Source organism: Elephantulus edwardii, unplaced genomic scaffold (assembly GCF_000299155.1).
Source record: "Elephantulus edwardii isolate Elephantulus edwardi_28Jun2011 unplaced genomic scaffold, EleEdw1.0 scaffold00030, whole genome shotgun sequence".
Classification (NCBI taxonomy): Eukaryota; Metazoa; Chordata; class Mammalia; order Macroscelidea; family Macroscelididae; genus Elephantulus; species Elephantulus edwardii.
The window spans coordinates 18,818,428-18,840,516 of NW_006399780.1; the positions used below are offsets into that span (position 1 = coordinate 18,818,428).

Consider the following 22,089-nt stretch of genomic DNA (forward strand, 5'->3'; position numbering starts at 1 on the left):
TATTGAGGCCAAGACTGGAAGATTGTGATATGCAGTCAATTCTAAAGGATAAAGAAACTTTGTCTCTACAAAAAGAAAATTTATCCATTACCAGGATGCAAGAACCCCAAGCAGGTGGACAGCTTGAGTTCTAGAACTAAAGCAATTAGGTCAGGTTACTTCCTTTACCCAATGTTTTATCAATCCAAATTTTCTAGAATGGATTAAAAAAATACTATTCTCTTTTCTTCTAAAGGCAATTAAGTCTGTTCCAGTGTTTTGGAGGTTCCCTTTAAGATTTGTTACTGAATTGTTATGTGTTGGAATCAATTCATAGCTGACTCTCCAATGCATTTTCAAAGTCTATAAATCAAATAGGAGGAGACTTGTCTGTATTTCTCTCACAAAGCAGCTAGTGGATTTGACTGCCTGCCTTTGGGTGGAAGTGTAACTCTTTACTCACTAGGCCACCAGAGTTCCTACTTACTTTCTAATTAATTTGTAGCAGAAAGAAAATGAAATAGCCCCAAACAAAAGACAAGACTTATTTATTTTAGCATCCATATAAAATCACAATTTTCCCCTTTGCTCAGGAATGATTTAATCTAAAAACTCCAAAGAAAATTTTCCATTCCTTTATGTATTCAACATTACTTCTGTTCTTAAACAAACTCATACTAAAATGTGAATGACAGCATCTATACTTTCCCAGAAGCTTATAAATTTAAATAAATCTTTCATTAATGCTTTAGAAGTATTAATTATATTATTCAGGAGCTTATTTTTTGACAAGGAATCTTTTCTCTTGGCCTTAAAACAGGACAGATTTTTTCCCCTCCTAATCACATATATGTTTGACAATGAGACAGAAAAAAGAGTTTTGTCTTCAACTTCAAAGAAAAAGGGGTCACAGGCTCTCTACGTCCTCTTGCATTGTCCAATCCCAAACCTTGATTCTGAGATAAAGTCCATTCAGTGTATATCCTAGGCTTGATCCCAACACCTAGAGCCATCAATAGTATTGACAGGCAAGCCAGTATTTTTAGCACCAGAGACATTTCTATTACAGGAGAATAACTGATCATCTAAATTTTCTCTGGATAAATCCTTAGTGCTATAGAGAGATTCTGGATCTGTGCCCTCCCACTTCAAATTTTCGTTCCCCCCTTTCCCTAGCTATCCTCAATCATGATTATCTATTCAAAACGTTCAAGAAATGAAATACTGGTTAGTAACTCTACAAAGTCCAATGACTAATAGGAAGTAAGCTAAACTGTATAAAAGAAAGGTAAAATGTAAAAAAAAAATTAGACTAGGGGTTTGAGCTCAAATTGGGAGAGCGCCTAACCATACGGAAGCTCAAGGAAGTGAAGGTGGGAAAACCTACTCTCTCACATGGAGCATCTTTCAGGGGCTGGTGTGCAAAAAACAAATAAAAAAGTAAAGCAAGAGTTCTCTTTCTCTGAGAAAGAAAAGAAGCCAAGACACTTTAAAGGAGCACTGAGATATTCAACATAAAAATCAATACCATTAAGTCTCTGACAAAATACAAATAAGTGTCCCTCTGGCTAAAGAATTGGAACGTATCACTGTAACCAAATCTGCAACTTATGCTGGTATCAATCTTCATGGTGGACTGAATTATTTTTCAGGAAAATCCAAGGATAATAGCCCAGTATCAAAAGAAGATTTGACCCCTGGGAGGTGAAAGGAACATCTAACCACTGAGAGGAGAAAGTTCCTTTTTGTCATAGGATGATTCTTTCTGGAATAATATAAATGGCTCTTTGAAAGATCATGTTTTTGATAAGAAGAGCTGGAACTTGACAGCCAATCTGCTGAATGCCAAACAGAGCACTCAGCTTTCAACAATGACTCAAAGGACGAGTCAAGACTGCAGATTTATTCTGCTGACTTTCCCTGCAGAGACATTCAAGTTTTTCAAAGGCAAAAAAGGAAGAACTCTTTCTTTCCAACCTAGGGAATTGCAAATTCCGCCTGGGAGCTAGAGACAGAGCTAATGCTTGCATAAAATCTGACATCATCTATGTGAACAACAAGATTCAAAAGCTGGAATGACGGCTGGCAATTTCTGTCTTTAGAGCAGAAGTTGATTCAGCTCTTCAATCTGCCAACAGAATCAGGAGCCACACAGAGCACATGGTGTGCCAGACTGGGAATGGGCTAATTTCACAAAATTCATCCTCATTCTCTCTATACTTTCAAATAGCAATTGCAAACACTACAGATTCTTACCAAAGCACAATCTTAAATAGTATATTTCACTGCACAAAAAAATTCCAATGAACAAACAAAGGCAATGTTAGAAACAAGCTAATCTCCACAGCTTCCATCTTTTCTCTTTTATGCCACCAAATGCTTTCCTTCTTGAAATCCTATCTGTGACATGATCCTCTTGGAAAGGAAAAATTAAAAAGTAAAATTTATCTGCAATAAATCATTTATAGGCTTTCTCCATCACAATTTGTATGTCATTTCTCCCAAATGAGATTTTTAACAATAAAAACTTTCTGCATATCCTAACTCAAAAGTAATAGTCATGTGTTCTAATATAAAGAACAGTTTCATATGGTGTTAAATGGATTCAATCCTTAAGAGGAAAAAAAATTAAAAAACTAAACAAAAGACCCCAAAATTGACTAAGTGTGAGAATTATATACTCAATTACTATTTAGGTTATTTTGATTATCTTAGTCTTATAAATAAGGCTAAGAAAACAAAACTCCACTAATGTTAATCAGACTATCAGATTTCGTTTTAGTCCTTAAAAACATGTACTGCTATACTGAGCAAAGGAGGAGGCTAAAGTATATACCGAAGTAAGGGCAATGTTGTTAGGTGAATTGCAATTCAGAGTGAGCTTATAATGACCGATCTGAGTCTTCCTCTCTCCTATGCCATCCTCATCATTTCTGCCACATTTAAGCCTATTGTTATAGTCACTGAACAAGGGCAGCAGTAATAGCAAAACAAAGCACAGAAAACAGGGTAGGATCCTGGTGAGCTCCTTTTCCTTGTAAATCAATGGGAAGAGGACAAAAGATGTTGTATTTTACAAATAATACTTGTAAATACTGTTAAATCTCAAATTTTTAGACATAACCAAAAATCTGAAATTTAATCAAAGGATTAAATAAAGACTCAAATAAGAACAAAAAAACTGGCTCTGACAAAACTCCAGCTGATGGGGTTTATATTATAAAATGTCCAACCTAACTGGAGCCTGGTGTTTTATTTAAATCACTGGTATATGGTTAAAAAGGTTAACTTTAACCCAGTTATGGTCTTTTGAGCAGACTGTTGATCGCTTTATTCTCAGAAAGAGCTTCTACAAAGCATGTCCTGTATACCTTGTTCATAACACAATTTATTGGCATTTCTTTTCCTTTCTAAATGGCCGGGAGGGAAGAAGAGCTCCACAGACACTGTGTGTGGTTAGTAATGGCGCTTTTACTTGTCATTGTGCAGAGCCTGTTAAATATTTACAACACAGACAGCAATATCCAGTCCTAAACACCCAGTTGTGAGTTTGAATTTTTTTAGAAATAAATCTATGACAAGTTTTCCCCAGTAAAACGATAGAAGACTTTACTAACAGCTTCAAGAGACCCAGCAGGTCCACAGGAGCAGTTATAGGCCATCTGGTGATTACTTATTATTATTTATACAGCACTATAGATGTACACACAGATGTGTTATGAATCCACATACAGAGCAGGCCCTAACAAGGGCTTCAGACAAACTGTGACTGCTGAGCAAGTCAATCTGCATTAAAGAAACACGTTAACCAGAGGGCTGTTTTTTAATCTGTCACATTAGTTAGAAGATTATTTGTTCAAACAACAAAGAATACTATCTAGTGAGAACAAAATCTTGTCTGTCTAAAACCTAGCTAACATGTGGTTTTGCAAGATCAGATTCTCAAATCCAGAAGGCATTTTATAAATTTAGCAGTTGATAAAAGATTAGGAGTGATTCCTTTTTTGTGATTTAAGAACTGGAATACAGAAACTATTTTATTATAGCTTCCATTCCAAATATCAAATTATACCCAAAGAAAATAATATTAAGTAAAAAAAAATCTCACCTTAATTTCCTAGATAGAATTCCAATTTTGTTTACATAGCGCTCCCCCCCCCTTTATTTCTAATAGGAGCAAATTTTTTTTAAATCTGCTATATTTTTAGTATTATGATAATAAACATATCACACAAAACCAAAATACCAACCACATATTTCAAAGGGCAAATGTCAAGAGTGTCAGAACAGGCTTTTAAAAACTTGAGCTTAATTCACTGCACTTAACACCTCTATACTTTTTTTATCCAATCCCAATTTTGTCTATACACTACAAGACAGTTATCAACTTCCATCACAGAGTTATATGAAACTGTAGTTGTTCAAATTGATCTGAAAGTTATCAAGTTATCATAAAATCAACATATTATTACTAAAATAGGATCAGCATTTGTACTAATTGTGTATGATGCAATGTACTTTCAGTTGCCTGACAGCATGCAGGCACTCTTACCAGATGGGAGCTGGATGAATTATTGAATGAAATATGAATTATTAAATAAAAATTTGAATTTTTTTAAGCTTTTGGCGGGGGGTGAGACAGAAAGGCTTATTTATCTGCCTGAAATTGCCTTCACCTGTCGAAGCATGTAAACATAATATATACCACCATAAATGACATTTACCTACCAGAGCCATTTCTTTCTCCTGTTATTCTCCAAGATGCTCTCCTAACATAAAGTAATTTTCACCAACTCATTTTTCCTTGCTTTTCTTTTGTGATCATGCCAAGTAATAGGAAACTTGCCAAAGGGAGAGAATTAAAGATCTAGAGTCCCACAGCACCAGTATGGCCCATTTAATGGGAAGGTTGGGTAACAGGAATAAGCTCTGTAGATCTGTGTTATACAGGCAATAAAACATATACCTTTGCAGCATGCCAGCATTTAACCAATCATAGGAGCTATTTGTTGCCTCATATATTACAAAGCAATAGAGATTTAAGGGATAATGTTCATGAAGACAGAGGATACAAAGCAATAAACAGCTTTGGAGGTTGGTTAAATGCCAAGTGAGGCCAGGACTATAGCACCACAAACATTATTCCTATTACATGATAAGATAAGAAGGTAAGAAGCTGCCCTCAACCCTACCACAACTAGGGCTCTATTGCTATCCTGGCCTTAACCAGGGAAAGCTGGCCCTGGAGGTCTAAGAGCTATTTTTTTTGTTTCATGCTGCAGTTATAAAGATATGAACAGAACCTCAACCTTTACCTAAATGTCCTCTGAGAATAGAAGATCTTCTAGTAAATATCCTCAGGGGTGGAAAAATTAGTAATAGCAACCCAGGATCAAACTGGACAGAGAAAACAATTCTTAAAAATTCTTGAAAGTATATTTATATTCTGTGTTTATGGCAAAAATATATTTGTCTTAAGAGCTAATAACAGGATGGCACTAACTGTTCATTAGTAGTATCTCTTTACATGAAATACATTTCTGTTCTCAAGAAAAACAGATATTCCAAGAATAAGCTCTATTCAAAAGTCTGATTATGATAGAAAAATTAGTTAAGTTTGAAAAATCAGATTACAAACCAGTTTAATTAAATTCAGAGAAAAGTGTACTTTATTTCTGGTAATAAAAACTAGGTAAAAAGCATCTAAAAGTTTAGTTACCTAGGGGTAATCAAAAATCCACCGCCATTAGTCAATTTTTATTCACAATTGCCCTATGTGCTATAGAGCAGAACTACTCTATAGAGTTTTCTGGCCTATGATTTTTTCTTTTTCTTTTTTACTATAAACTTTTTAGACACAGATTATCAGGACTTTCTTCCACACCAACAATGGATGAATTTGAATCATCAACCTTCAGGTTAGCAACAACTGCAAATTACTTGAGCCACCTGGGGGTCAAAAGCATCCAACATTTTGTAAATAAACTAGAAGAAAATGAAGAAAAAGAAAAAAAAAGCATCCTACAGGGTATTCTTGGCAGCTACCTGATTTGGGGAGGGGAGGGAGAAGCATCTAAGAGGTAAGCAATCTAACTGTACCCACATGAAAGAACATCTCAAAACTGACAAATATACAGTAATTATTTCTGCTTCCATATACAATTTAACATCTGTTGTTGTTAGGTGCTATTGAGTATGACTCACAGCCACCCTATGTGCAAGAGATCTGAACCCTGACCTATCCTGGGCCATCTTCACAATCTCTGACAGACTCAAACCTATTGCTGCAGTTTTAGTGTCAATCTATCTGGGTGCAGGTCCTTCTCTCTTCTGCCATCCCTCCATCTTTCCAAGCATCATGTCCCTCTCCAAGAAATAACCTCTCCTACCACCATGCTACCTTCAACCAAAAAGATTCTAGATTTAATATCAAACTACATTTCTTATTATTTTAACAACAACACAGAGGCAAACTTATTTTGTAATCACAACTGTTTTTAAATAGATACTATCCTATTTATCCCTCTTATTACCACCGAGTCAGAACCAACTCACGGCTGACTCTCCAATCAGTTTTCAGAGGCTATAGATTGCACTGACCATCTTTCTTGTTCTGAGTAGCTGGTGAATTCGAACCACCTGCCTTTGGGTTGGCAGTGTGGTTTCTTATTCACTAGGGTAGAGAGCTCCCCATCCTATAAACATTTTAAAACCCATACAATTAAAAATCAACCACCCCCTGCCAACAGAGTATTTGGGGCACCATTTGTCTTCACAACACTAACCTATTCTCAGGAGGTATCTCTATTAACTTCTCCTGCTACCATATTCCACAGAGAGATATTAACAGGAATGCTACTTTCCCCTGTTCGTGAGGGTGATGAGGCCTCAAGAGTCTCAATAGGAAAACAGAGAAGAGACATCCAGAAAACTCCTATCACCTGTCTTTTCAGATAGGAATGTAGACAGCAGAACCTTTAGCAGTCATCTTTTTTTAAAATGCATGCATCATATTTAGAACTCAGCTGTGTCACATCAGCCTTACTGTTGGGAAGTGGATCAGGAACAGAATCCAAAAATAACAGCCATTAAAGACCTAGCAACCAAAACATGTTTATGTATCCACTGGAAAGCCCGCTGGGTTTGATTATATGGTGGACAGCATAACCCACTAATCTATTTTAGGTGAACTTTCCTTTCACCTTCACTTAATAACACTTGTTTTCTGAGTCTAGGGGTATACAGAGTAAAGCCTGAGCAGGGAAGAGATACTGAAAAAACCTGCAAGAATCCTACAGTTTTGTTGCTTTTTAAGAACTGGACTCTTGAATTAAAATTTACTTTTTTCATCCTCTTCCGGGTAGAAGCCCTTCCTCTTTTTTTTTTTCCTTTCCTCTCCAAATAGATTTTTGTGCTTTAGGTGAAAGTTTTCTATTCACTAATTCATATACAATTTGTTGTGTGACATTGGTTGCAGTCCTCACAATGTGTCGGCACTCTTCTCATTTCCTCACTGGAGGGCTTATCTTGCATTTGGGGTAAAAGCTGCACTTTTGGTCTCATAAAGCTGACTGTTCTAATGAGCATATTCTTCATAGGTGTTACTGTCCTTTTTTAATCTTTTTCTCTCTCATTTATTATTTGGCTGAGAGGTGGACTCCAGGAGTGGCTTGAGTTTCCAGTTACAATTTTTTCTCAGGGCAACAATCTCAGGGGTTTTTACCAGTCTCTTTCAAACCAACAGCCTGGTCTTTCTCATCCCCTAGCCCAATTCGGTTATTCTTAAATGAACAGAAATAACACTCAGTTTTTCTTGTTATCCACTTAAGATTAAAAAGCACTCAAAAAAGTGTTAGCCACTGCTTTCTGAGATATCAGTGGTAGTTAGTTTAAAAATATGCCTTGCAAAAATAATCATGATTTTATGTTCTTCCTCCTAAGACTTAACACAGATATTTTTAAATTATTCTACTGTTTCTGGAATACACAATTTAATGCATGATAGATAAATAGCTTAAAGATCTTAAGAAATACACATATAAAAGCAGTGGGGTGGGCATGAAGGGAAGCTGCATCTGACCTCTACTAACTTTAAAAGGGGGAAGGATCCCCATCAGCAGCATCAACAACACAAAGCTGACTCCTATGAAGTCAGACACACATGCCCATATTCCATGCCTTCAATATTTCGGATTCTAATTATCTCTCCCATGACTCTCACCATACCTTTCTACTAGGTTCAACAACTTGCAGAAATCACCACAGAAAACCCATAGATAATACTCACCATTATGCTATCAGGGAAACAAGTGTTTACAATTTAGGTATGGAAACACTCAGGATAAAGTTCTTCAATCAAGACAGTCTCCTCTGTACACCCATGTTTATTGCGGCTTTGTTCACAACAGCAAAGAGCTGGAAACAAGCCAAGTGCCCATCAACAAACAAATGGATAGAGAAGCTCTGGTATATTCACATGACAGAATACTATGCAGCACTGAAAAACAATGAATTCATGAAATATTATTCAAAATGGGTGACCCTGGAGGACATTATGCTGAGTGAAATATCTCAGTCACAAAAGGACAAGTATGGCATAGGACCACTGTTGTAAAACAAGACTGACATTGGGGTTGAGGGAAGACAGAGAAGGAGGGGATGAATGATTTATACTGCATTGAAACAGATAAGGGAGATAACTGTTTCAAAGGGATATATGATTGGGTATTACTGTCATGACAGGGGTCCAGAATGAAGGCTGCACAGTGGAGTGGACTTGGGAGGAGGGATTACATAACAATGAAAGAGTTTTTCTTGTTCTTTTCAAGAAGAAGAGTGAATTAGAGGGAGGGGGTGGGCAGGGAGAAAACTGCAACAGTAAATGAATGGAAACCCTAAGTCTCTCTGCAAACTTTCATTAAAATGAATAAAAATTTAAAAAGAGAGAGAGAAAAAAGGACAGTCTCCTCTTAGCTAAGCTCAAAGGCAAGCTTTTGACTGATCTTTGGCCTCACAGCCTTGGCCTCTGCCCTGAACAACAACAAACACTGTCACAAAACTCTCAGTTCCCTCAATTATGTACCACCCTGACTCTGCAAATAAGTGAAGGCTTGAAGGGGCTTCACTCTAGCTCCCTGCAGCAGATGTAGCTTCCCTGGTAGTGCCCTAAGGCACCCACTCTGCCAGAAGTTATTCCACTTTTTCACTCTGTAAGCCAGAAGCATATAGTTCTGTCTCACAGTGGTCTCTGGTTCTTTACCATCTCTGCTGGTGCTGCCAGCACTGCTGTCATCTGGGCTGCACTGCTGTCTCTCTGCCTGCTCTGTTCATGCAGTAATTTCAGGTACAAAGAATGAACAACTTTACTCTCTGGTTCTTCTTTCTTGATTCTAGTGAGATTCCCATTATCTGCCTCTGAAACTGCTCAATTTATGTTTGGAGGGATAATCAAACTGACCAACCCCACATTAGCATTCATGTTGGGGTTGTTGTTAAGTGCCGTCAAGTGTTGCTGTTGTTGTTAAGTGCCATCAAGTCGTAGGCGATTCATAGAGACCCTGTGAATGGATGAACTGAACACTTGTATAACTTTCATCCTTTCTCCAGGTTCATAGGGTTTCTGGGGGCAAGCTATTTCAGAAGTGGATGCTACTCCTGCTTCTTCTAAGCTTGTTTTAACTGGGGAGCTCCACCAAACACTGTCTGCCATGGGTAACCATTATTGCATTTGACACATCAGTGTCACAGTGTTCAGATTCACAGCAACCATGATTTACCTGTATACAGCAAGTAGACAGACCAGGACTATATAGCCTTAGAGAAAGTTTGATCAAAACCAACTGAAAACAGGCCTGCAGGCCACGGATGAAAGTCACCCACCTTTGGCTTGGTAGCATCACTTTCTGTCCACTCGGCCAACTGATCTCTCTCTATGCTGTTGTTGTTGTTAAGTGTCATCGAGTTGTAGGCGACTCATAGTGACCCTATGAACGAAAGACCTGAATGCCTGTACAGCTTTCATCCTTTCTCCAGGTTCATAGGGTTTCTGGAGGCAAACCATTTTGGAAGTGGATGCCACTCCTGCTACCAAGCTTGTTTTAATCAGGGAGCCCCACCAAACACTGTCCACCATGGGTAACCATTCTCACATTTGACACATCAATGTCACAGTATTCAGGTTCACAGCAACCGTAAGTTAACTCTATACAGCAAGTGGACAGGCCAGGGCTATAAGACCTAGAAGAATGTTTGACCAAAAACAATTAAAAACAGGCCTGAGGGCTGCGGATTAAAGCCACCACGCACCTTTGGCTATTATATAGACATCTTATTTGAATGGTCCCACCCAAAGAGTGCTTTTTACCCTATTTACCATTTAAGGAAAACTATTAAAGTTCCTAAGCCACAAACACCTCACATTTGCATAGTCCTAGCTTCTCTTTCATACTTTGGACATGTAACTAGGAGAGGCTACTTCTTGGAAAGGGGCATCATGCTTAGACTCCCAACAAGATGGACAGATGCTGACTTCAGCAATAGGCTCTAGTGTCTCAGAGATGATGAGGAAGGCACCAGGATAGAGAAGGTTTCAGAATGGCTGTTCATAGGGTTGTTATGGGTCATAATGGACTCAATGGCACCTAACAACAACATCTAGTTATATTATGTGAGTAACAATGACAATGATTTAAATTACTGTAGCATGATAAAGCTAGAGGGCAGGACAAGAGTAGTTCTCTACCAAGTATATATTCTCTGCCAGATTTTCAGCATTTCATATAACATAAAGCAATTACAATAAAACTTGTAGATATTCTATTCAAGAATTATCTGTTAACAGATACTGGGAGAAACTTGGTAGGAAGCTAAATATAACTAAAGAACTATAATCCTACCTGACTATAAAGTTTTTTCACATGCATAGGAAGCAAAAGGAGGAATGATGGTATTTTTCTTACATTGTAGCACTTCACCTCCATGAAACAAGTAACTCAAATCCAAAAAAGAAAGATAGTAATTTCTATAAGTTTCACACTCATCTTCCCTCTGAGGCTGAAAAAGTAACAGTCAGGAGCTAAGCCAGAGGTAAATAACTAAATATCAACAACAATTCAGAAACATGAAAAATTGAGGGAAAGAAAAGGCTTATGATAAATAGAACCAAACAATACAAGAAGGAAGGAAGTCAAGTAAAAACCCCCTATTTCCCTGCCCCCTAAATTAAAAAACACACAAGACGAAAAAGAAAATCCTCTTCTGTAACCAATAGGGGGCAATATTTTCTAAGCTTCTTAACCATAAACCTTGAAGGAATGAGTAGGTTCTAAGGTTCTGGGCCTTTAGGACAATAGTCTTCTTTCTGGGGATAACAAGATCAACTGGCATAACAGTCCACAAGGACAATGTTCTACATCCTACTTTGGTGAGGAGTGACTGATGTCTTAAAGCATATAAGCAGCCAACTAAGGTGGAATTAAGGTCTCTCCCTATCCAGAATAAAGATGAAGGAGGAAAAGCAAAAATGTTCCAAAACAGTTAGTCCAAAGGACTAATGAACCACAGAAATTCAACTTTCTATGCCCTTGAGACAGTTACCACAAAGTCACAATTCTGCAAAAGAACTTGATGATGCCTGTACACCAATACTAAGGACTCTGAGAAATCGCAGTAATCCTGGATGGAGTGCGGGTGGGGGTGGGGCAGTGGAATGTAAAACAAAACAAAACAAAAGGTCATGTTTACTGTCTAGTAAGAGATTAGTGGGACCTCTTGACTATTGCCCTCAGTCACCCTCCCTGGAATAAAACTCACCTCTGTGGCTCAATTTTTAACCAAATAGGTGTATAAAATGACCAATAACATGAGAGAGATATGCACTTTTTAGAATAAACATAAACTGTATAAAAGAGCAGCATTTGTCCAACGATAGAATACAGAATAAGGCAGGAGGAGTAGTACTGAAGGATTAAGGGAAATGAAAATCACAGAGAGGAAGTAATGGGAAAGTGCAATTATATTGTGGGGTATTATAATTAATTGTTAGTGTTTGAATAAAAAAATAAATGTTCGAAGAGTTGAATGAAAAACCAATTAACTTCGTAAATCATCAAATTACAATAACAAAATAACCAATAAAAAAAGTTATCTTTTCTGTGAGCATATGAATTCAAGTGAGTCAATCTCTCACAAATTCAATCTCTTGTCTGATTTCAGAGCCTATTCCTATCTTTCTCAGAGAAGTTAAAAGATTTTCCTTGTCTATTATTTTTACCTGGAGAGAGGATGAAAGGCACCCAAACGTTGAGGACTCTCCTTCATAGGGTCGCTATGAGTCTCCTGCGACTCGAAGGCACTTAACAACAACATTATTTTTACTCCTCATTTTTCCATTTCTTTGAGAAATGCCTGCCTGTGTGATTTTAAATATTTAATGTTTTAAACATGTAAGCATTTAAGGAAGGTATAGTCACAGAAAATCTTGCGTAATTCACATATTATGCATATCCACTCCCTACATGTCAATTCTAACTCAGTTACCCTATAGGACACTGCCTGTATGGTCTCTAAGGATGCATTTTATATAGAAGTAGACTGTCACATCTTTTCTCTTATAGAGTAGTGGTGGGTTTGAACCCTAACTTTTCAGTTAACAGCCCAGTTCTTAACAAACAGGGCTATGTATGTAAAAAAATCAAAATGCTTGCCATCAAGTCAATCTCAATTCATAGCAACCCTTTAAGACAAAGTAGAACTTCCCATAGGGTTTCTAAGGCCGTATCTTTAAAAAAGAAACATACCACATCTTTCAGCCATGGAGCAGTTGATGAGTTAGCAGCAAAGTACTTAACTAACTACGACCTCACCAGGATTCCTATACAGGAAGATTAAATCAATACCTTTCCTAATATTCTCTGGATTTATTTAAACTGTAAGGAGATAAGAGAAAGGGTCAAGTGACCCAGTTCTAAGCTTCATCTTGTTTTAGCAAGACAATAAACTCTTGAGATTTTCATGTTCATTTCCTTTGATTGCATTTGCTCCTTTGGGAGGGAAAGAAAACATTCCTTTGAGGAAAAAAAACACACCACCAAACCCAAATCCACTACCTCTGAACTGATTCCAACTCATTGTAACCCTCCATCGTGTTTCCAAAGGTGTAAATCTTTATGGAAAGACTAACTCATCTTTCTCCTGTAAAGTGGCTGGTAGATTCAAACCACCAACTCTTGGGTTTAGGCAGCCCATCATGTAACAAACTATGTTGCCAGTCAATAAAAAATAATAGTAAATTTTAAAAAAAACCCAAAAAGCAAACCCAAATCCCACAAAAAAAAATTGCGAATGGAGAAAAATCTTTCCACCAAAACTACAAATTTTGAAAGTACAGAGAGTTCCCAGTTATGATGGAGTTCTGTTCTGAGGACTCTTGACTTAAACTAGTTCTCACACAGGTTAAATACCTCTTTTTTTCTCCTCTGTTTCCATTACTATTGGTTTTTAATATCAGTATCTCTATAAATCCAGTCTTAATTAATCTTTGGACACTGGAAATACTGAATATAAATGTACAGGTATATTTTAATACATACATACATACATATATACATTTACTAATTGTTAGTATCATGATAGACGGAGAAAAGATTGATATTGTTAACAATTTCAGCTTGCTTGGATCCCTAATCAATACTCTTGGCACCAGCAGTCAAGAAATCAAAAAAAGTGAGTTGCTTTGGGAAAATCTCTTGTTGAAGACCTCTCTAGAGTGCTAAGGAGCAATAATGTCAATCTAGAGACTGAAGTGCACCAGACGCAGGGCAGGATCTTCTCAACTGCTTGCTATGCATCTGAGAGCTGGACAATGAATAATAATGACAGAAGAAGAATTGATGCCTTTGACTTGTGGTGCTGGAGAATAATACTGAATAGACCATGGACTGCCAAGAGAACAAACAGGTCTATCATGGAGAGGATGAAACCAAGTTGTTCCTTGGAGGCAAGGATTTTGAAACTCCATCTCACATACTTTGGGAATGTTGTCAGGAGGGAACAGTTCCTGGAGAAGGACATAATGCTTGGAAGGGTAGAGGGCTAGTACAGGAGAGGAAGACCCTGAATGAGATGGACTGACACAGTGACTGTGGCAATGTGTGCCAGAGATGGTGAGGTTGGCTTAGGATACAGTAAAGTCCAGAGCCATTCATAGGGTTGCTATGAGTCATAGTTGACTGGATGGGACTTAACAACAATAATAAGATGTATTAAAAAACCAAATAAAGATAGTAGTAAGTGCAGCTGTCAACTAACTTATGTGGTAACTCAAATATGTGGTTAAGTTGGGGACAACTTGTAAAGAAGAATAGTGGAAAGGTCATCAGATGTCAGTTATTGGAGTTCTATTGCTGTGTGTCACCAAACTGATTCAAATTCATAGTGATTCTATAGGAAGAGTAGAATGGTCCAATCATGTTTCTTTCCTAGGCTGTATGAAAAGAGATCTTTTCTCATAGCTGACCCTCCAGGAGCATTTGAGGCTGTAAATCACAGGGGAAGATATCGTCTACTTTATTCCTTGGAGCTCCTGGTAGATTCAAACCACCACAGAGGCATGGCCTTTGAGGTAGCAGTGCAATTTCCTACAGACTATGTCACCACAGTTATGTCAAATTCACAATAAAAATCTGGAGGAATCAGATTCAAATAAGCTCCAGAAAAGCTCTCTGAAATGTGAAATAAATTAATCCTGTTTTCCTAACTGGCTTCAATTATTTTATACATATGCACAAAACATACCACATGGAAAAAAAGAAAATCAATAATAATAAAAAAACCTTTTGACAAGAAAGGAAATACATTCTGGGATGCTGATTACTATAGAATTACTTTTTTAGTCCTTTCTCAAATTTTCAGCCTTTAATGTAATTAGGAATCTTTTTCTTGCCTATTCTTTTTATCACCCACAAGGCATCCACCTCTCAGATTCCAATTCCTTGGAATTTCTGGAATTTAGCTCCTTCTTTTTGTCTAAGTATTTATAATGCTTAACAGAACGAGTCTGCTATCTCATATGCCGCCAGTAAGTGTCACTGGACAGTCATATGACATGTTCCTAACTAGCAGAAAATAAACCCTTCAGATTCTAGAAAACAAAGTAATGAAAATAGATAAGACCTTCTTTGCATTTCTTGTCTCATCATATGGAACATGGGAGTAAAAAAGGGTCTAGGAAGAGGTAAGAAATAAAGTTAAAAAATGGAAGGCCAGTTGCAAAAAAAATTATTATAAAAGCATTTTATGAAAATGTACAACACACACACACATTTATTTACATGGAAGCTGACACAGAGAATTCATTTCATAGCATCAGGGAATTGGCTAACAAATCCTATAGTTGATATAATGCTGTGTGATCCTGAGATCTATGTTAGATTTCTAGTTTTTCTTAGATAAGTATGTGCATTAATTGCTACCATTGATTTTTCTGTAATAAAAAAACAGTGATGACTTTTTATTATTTAAAAGATCCAATAGACTATAATGGTAAATTGGAGTTCACAATGAATAAGGTGCACTGTCAGCTGCCTCTTTCCAAATAGCTTTATATTCATGAAGTGCAAAGAAAAAAAAATTCCAAACTTGCTTTGTATTTAAATGGACAATTTTAGAAAGGAGGAAAGAGCACCATGTACTTCTTAACAATATGGGCTGGGAAACAAACACCAGTAGAATAACAATATGGAAGAGAACAAGGCAGATTTCATTACGGTAGAGTGCCTACACTTCCTCATAACTTGGATTTACACACTGCAAATCCTCTGATCTGATTACCTCCAGTGATCACGTAAAATACCGGCTTTAAACTCTTTGCCTTAGTGATAAAACAGCCACTTTGATTCACAACGAGACATTCACAATAAAGTATATTGTAAACGTACCTGTCCACAGCCCGGGGCATTGCACACAAACGGTCTGTCGTCTCCCATATTTCATATAGCTGAGCGGAGCTGAAGAGGGGGAGGTAAGGGGGAAAAGTTATGTTAAATACGCTGGAGGGGGGAAAAAAAGAGTGCTTCAAAAATATCAAGCCTAGAAACAGGTGTCCCAAGAATGCCATTTATCAAAGTTGTAAACATAGGCTACTTTGGGGAAGCCCATTAGACAGGTGGCAAATGATCTACTGTGCCTCAATTGAAACTTTTAATTAGAAAAATTTAGGCTTAAATATTCAAGGAATTTTAAACCTTTTTGCTAGACTTTCTCTTTCTGCTACAGTATATAACATACTTCCCCAGTCTGCTGAATTACAATCTGTGCAGATCCCCATGTCAATAAATCCACTGAACGCTCAATGTGGAAGCCATATTTCTAAACTAGAGAAGACCAAAATTTGTCATTTAATTAATTAAAGGATTATAGGAGGGGTGCTCCATTTTACAGGGCCATAATCTGGCTCCCTGGTGTAAAAAGTACAAGGGCTGTTGGCAAGAATTGTTTATCCCAGATTATTGCCAAACAAAACAAAGCACCCATCCTATTGGGCTACATGGGAAATGATTTTCATTAATAAAAAAATAAAAATAAAAGCCCTCTCTCCCTACCGGGAGCTTCCTTCTCCCCCCACCAATCATTTGTAGCAAATGGAGAAATATTGGTGCCCTTCCCCCTTCTGATTCTATTTATGGCTAGGTTTTTAAAAGCAGCAATAAAACAAATGTCGACTCTTTGGGGGTTTACTGGGTGAATATGTTCCGGCTGTTTGTGCTACTCTCGGCCAGAGATCTTGGGCTGCTAGGTTGCAGCCAACAGATGTGTGCTGCTGCGGGGGATAAAAGAAACGATACTAAAAAGCATCACCAAACAACCCCTCTATTTTGTTGAAGAATTAACAAGGTTTATACTGGGTTTGTCTTTTTTTTTTTAATTGCAGAAGTTAAACCCTTGAATGTTGATTGACATTCTTTGTCAAAGATATTGCTCATGTTTCATATTCCAATTAAGAATAAAAACAGAGCTGGGAGTGGACAAAGAAATGCAAATTATATTAAAAATATTCCCAAACAATAGATGGTATTTTGGAAGTATGAAAGAGAAAAAGAGAAAGAAAACCAAAAACAGCCTTTATAGACAGGACATTGTAAAATATTTTTCCACAAGAAAGAAAGATATAGAAAAGAATACAGAAAAGGGGAAGATGGGAGAGGAAGAATACAATTCAAATGTGCCTGGAAATTAATTCAAAATTATTTACAAAGTATCAAAACTTTATCTTGAAGATAAACCAAAAAATCAAGTTAACCCTTCATCAGGCTTGCATTAAAATAAAATGTTAAAGTACAGCAATGACTCTGGTAATTGGAAAATCATGCTCCAAACTCAGAGGGTAGCAAAGTTAAACCTCTTCATTTAAACCTCACTCTGGGGTGGGAAACCAGTACCTCCAATTGTCTGATCAGTAATTCCACAACTAATCAGTGTTCAAAATTGTGAGGTGCTCTATAAAATAAAAAAAGCTTCTTGGTCATCTTTCAGTGTGATAGGAATAGAGAAACCATGAAGGAAACTGATGCTGCAGCATTGCTATAATGGAAAAGAATCTGTATGTACATATGTGTACACAGATTTATATCACATTTAGCCAGGATAAATTGTTTCAATAAATTCTGTTCCTAGGAGAGCCCAGCTCAAGCTGATGATTGGGTACTGGGAAAATGAGAGCTTCATTCTTCTTCACACAGCCTCAGGACAAGGGAGCTTTTTGGCTTGTTTGTTTTAAACACATGACGATTTTTTAGCACAGCAACATCATAATGTAAAAAATAAATACAAAATAAATAAATGCAAGGACAAAGACTATTATGGCTTAAAGACTATTTGTACATTTTTAGTAAGCAGTTAATCTCTGCAAAATTCCTAATGACTGCTATACTAGAGATAATGTCACTCCTAGTCTGGGAACCTAATACAATCATGAAATGAGACTTTTATTTCAAGAAGATTTTCCAACATATTTCAACCAGGAAGTAAACTACAAGGGCTAGAACAGAAATAACACAAGAACCAAGCAGGTTTTCTTACCTTTCTTTATCTGAGTTCTATGACTTGGGGCTAAGTTTTGTATATCTGTTAAGGGAGGGAAAAGATCCTAATTGAGGAAAGTAAGAATACCATTAAATAAAGGGGTGAAATAAATTCTGGAATGATTTCCTTTAAAGTATAAAATTAAAAATTGGATTTAACTTTACACACTCATATCACAATTCATGGCTTCCACAATTTTACTTGATAGAATCCTTATTAGGAAATGAGCAGAAGAATCATAATTCCCTGACAGTCAATACAAACATAAACCTAAACAACAAGGGAGAGGGCCACAAAACTTCAGGAGGGTGCATCAAAATGTAACAAAAGTATTTTCATGGTTCTTCAATATTAAAATGCAACTATTTCCTGTTTCCTTTTCATTTGTTGACTTTTGTTTTGCCATTTTAACCAAAGGGTCATAACAAGGGAAGAAAGAAGACTCTCTTAAATGCACAACTATTCTTAAACTAGTCTCTCAATCTCTGCCTTCTATCATTTTCATTTAAGTCTTGAATTATAAAAATTTTTCTTTTTAAAAATTTTAATAATGATACTCTAGCTCCCTATGAAAAAACAAAACAAAAGACCTAGCTAAACATGTTTAAGAAAAATTTCTACTTCATTCTCAGTCTGCTTCATCAAGTGCTACTGATAAAAAATGTTAGGGGTTACTTCTACCTGACATTTAAACCAAGTCTAATTATAAGATATCAAACTGATGTTGTTCCCTTTAAAAATCTGTTATAAACAAACTGAGACAAAAAGCGAAATCTGAATAATGATGCTGCCACTTACTTTAATTTTAGTCACAGCGCATTCATTTGTAACTGTACTATCTGACAAGGAGATGTGTTTGGACATGGTACTTAGTCTCTCTTCCGGTTCTGGAATTATTCTTCACGATGAAAGTCAAACATTTTATGCAACTACACAATAAATGACAGGAGAGGGATACACACATTAAGAGGAAAAGCCAAAGGAAAGAGAGATGCTTTTCACAGGCATTTCAGAAAACAAAAGGAAAACAAAGATATATAAAAAGGCTGCCCTAAAGGTGAAGGTCTGAGCCGTGAAATATTAAGAACTCAGAGCCACTACGAATCACAAGTAATGCAAATTTATTCAAAAGAGAGAAAAACATTTGATTACTAAGAGAAAACCAAAGAAAAACTAAGGTTTAAGAAAAGATTTTTAATAACTAGGATAATTTCACAAAATCTTATGCTAAATGAATTTGTTGATGCTAGAGCTAGATTCTAAAAACAGTCAACATGGAAGAAAGAAAATATAACATCTTTTTCTTTTATTGTTGCTAGTTGTCTAGTTGATAGCAAGCTCATATATGCAGAGTAGAACTGCTCCACAGGATTTTCAAGGCTGTGAACTTTTGGAAGTAGATCATCAGGCCTATATTCTAAAGTTCTTCTGTATGGACTCAAGCCACCAACATTTGGCTATCAGTAAAATGCTTAACCATTTGCACCACTCTGGAACTCCTTTCCCCCTCTATTTATATATGATATAAATAACATGGTGGTTTGGTTGGATGAGGGCAGAGTTTGTTACAAATTCAGTTCTCTGAGTCTGGTTGTAATACTTTTGCTAGCAACCAACTAATGTTATCAATAAAAAGGATCCATTTTAAGTGAAGAATAAAAAGCCATGTACAAACACACTCATGAACTGCTTCTTAGGTTTATAATTAGAAAAAGTAGTTAATTATTGAGTATAAAAAATGAGTGGGCAAATATATAATGAAAAAAAAATTCATAAAAAATCAGTTTAGACTAACTAGCTATTATTCATTCACTCCATTCAAAAAACTTTAAAGAACTATTAAGTACCAAATCAAATTGAAATAAAATATCTAGTCTAGGGAGGTAGTGGGCAGGGAGAAAAGTACAACAATGAATGACTGGAAATCCTAAGTCTCTGTAAACTTTCATTTAAATTAATAGAAAAATAAATAAAAAGGGGAAAAAGATAACAGTCTGTAAATTTCAAGATCAGTCTCATATAGAAAAGTATCTTCTACTCTTCTTGTATGAAAGAAAACCAGTTAAGCAGTGAGAAATGACAGCTTCATTTACAAGTTCAATTAGTCAGAGGTCAATGTATATATATATTATTTATATCTTTTGCTATTTCATCTACTACTTATTTATTATCTTTTATCAGTATTTTTGATAAAAAATTGCTCGGTCAGCAATCTCAGCGTATAGAAAAAAGAATGAGAGAGGTTAAATGTCTTGATAAATGATTGTTTTAAATTAATAATCTAAATTTACTTTTTAAACCAGATATATTTAGTTAATTTTTAAATTCATTAATTCAACAAATATTCTATTCAATACCTACTCTCAATCTTGTTGTTATGTGCCAGTGAGCTGTATATTAAAACAAACACTGTCAAATCCTACACCATTCTCATAATGACAGCTGTGCTTGAACCCATTATTCCAGGCCACTGTGTCATTCCATTTCACTCTCAAAAACAAAATTCAAACGTATAGCCATCAAATCAGCCAATGCTACAAGAGTTCCCATCTCATTCTAGGCCCTAGAAATTAAAAAAAAACACAAAAATACAAAACAAATGAGACAGACAATGTTTCTGCCTTTGTGGATTTACTTACATTCTAAAAGGAAGAGACAAGAAGTGAACAAATAATAAACAATTTTAGATTGATAGCTTATAATGGTTATAAAAGAAAAAATGTTAGTGACCAAGAAGGGCTCATTATAGTTTTATGAGTAAAAAAGGAATGGTTAGAGTTTATTCCTGGTGAATAAAAGGAAAACAGTAAAACAGGTTAGTTTTGGTTAAAACCAAAAGAAGTCCTAGAGGCACAGTAGTTAAGAGCTTAGTTGTTAACTGAAAGTTTGTTGTTGTTGTTATGTATCGTTCAGTGGCTTGCAACTCATAGCGAACCAATGTACAACAGCTCTAAAGCCTGCACCATCCTGTGTCAACCTCACTGTCTCTGACACACCTCATTAATTAACCCCAGTCACTGAATTAATCCATCTTATCCATCTCTGCGGACAGAGAGTGCATCAATGCGGACAGAGAGTGGGGTGGAGCTCCCTGATTAAAAAAGCTTGGAAGGAGAGGAGTGGCATCCACTTCCATAATAGCTTGCCTCCTGGAAACCCTATGAACCTGGATAGAGGATGAAAGGCACCCAAGCATCGAAGACGCTCCTTCATAGGGTCGCTATGAGTCGCCTGCGACTCAACAACACTTAACAATAATATCAACACAGAGAGAGAGATCAGCTGGCCCAGTGGACACAAAGCAATGCGACCAAGCCAAATGTGGGTGACTTTTAATCCGCAGACCTCGGGCCTGTCTTTGTTTTTGTTCAGACATTCCTCTAGGTCGTATAGCCCTGGTGTACAAGTTGCTGTACCACGGTCACTTGTAGTTGCTGTGAATCTGAACACTGTGACAACAACGATGTGTCAAATGCATTAATGGTTGGCTACCCAATGCGGACAGAGAGTGGGGTGGAGCTACCTGATTAAAACAAGCTTGGAAGGAGGAGTGGCATCCACTTCCATAACAGCTTGCTTCTGGAAACTCTATGAACCTGGAGAGAGGATGAAAGTCACCCAAGCGTCAAGGACTCTCCTTCATAGGGTCACTATGAGTCGCCTGTGACTCGATGGCACTTAACAACAACAACAACAATCCATCTCTTGCGCTGTGCCTCCACCCTTCCAAGCATTATGTCCCTCTCCAAGGACTGTGCCCTCCTTGCAACATGCCCAAAGTATGTCAGATAAAACTTCAGAATCCTTGCCTCCAAGAGCAGCCTGGTTTTTAAACTTCAGAGACACTGATCCCAACATAAGGAACTACCATCAGCTGATGTGTTTGAAATCACAGAAGCCATGGAAGCTTTATATATAAGTTATTAGATGGAGGGCTGGTGAAAGGGAGATAGATGTGAAGGGAGGGGGCAGAAGTGGATGGATATCCTGTGGGATGGTGAAGCAGGAAATAAGTGCGTAAAGGTGCATGTG

The 22,089-nt window shown here is 36.8% G+C and overlaps 1 protein-coding gene across 1 annotated transcript in view; it reads right to left on the reverse strand.

Moving 5' to 3' along the window:
• ATF7 (activating transcription factor 7) overlaps positions 1-22,089 on the reverse strand; it is a 159,957-nt gene that overhangs the window by 99,373 nt on the left and 38,495 nt on the right. The window contains exon 2 of the mRNA XM_006883907.1: positions 15,915-15,983. Within this exon, the coding sequence (XP_006883969.1) occupies positions 15,915-15,962 (48 nt within the window). The 5' untranslated portion in view covers positions 15,963-15,983. The remainder of the gene's footprint in view (positions 1-15,914; positions 15,984-22,089) is intronic.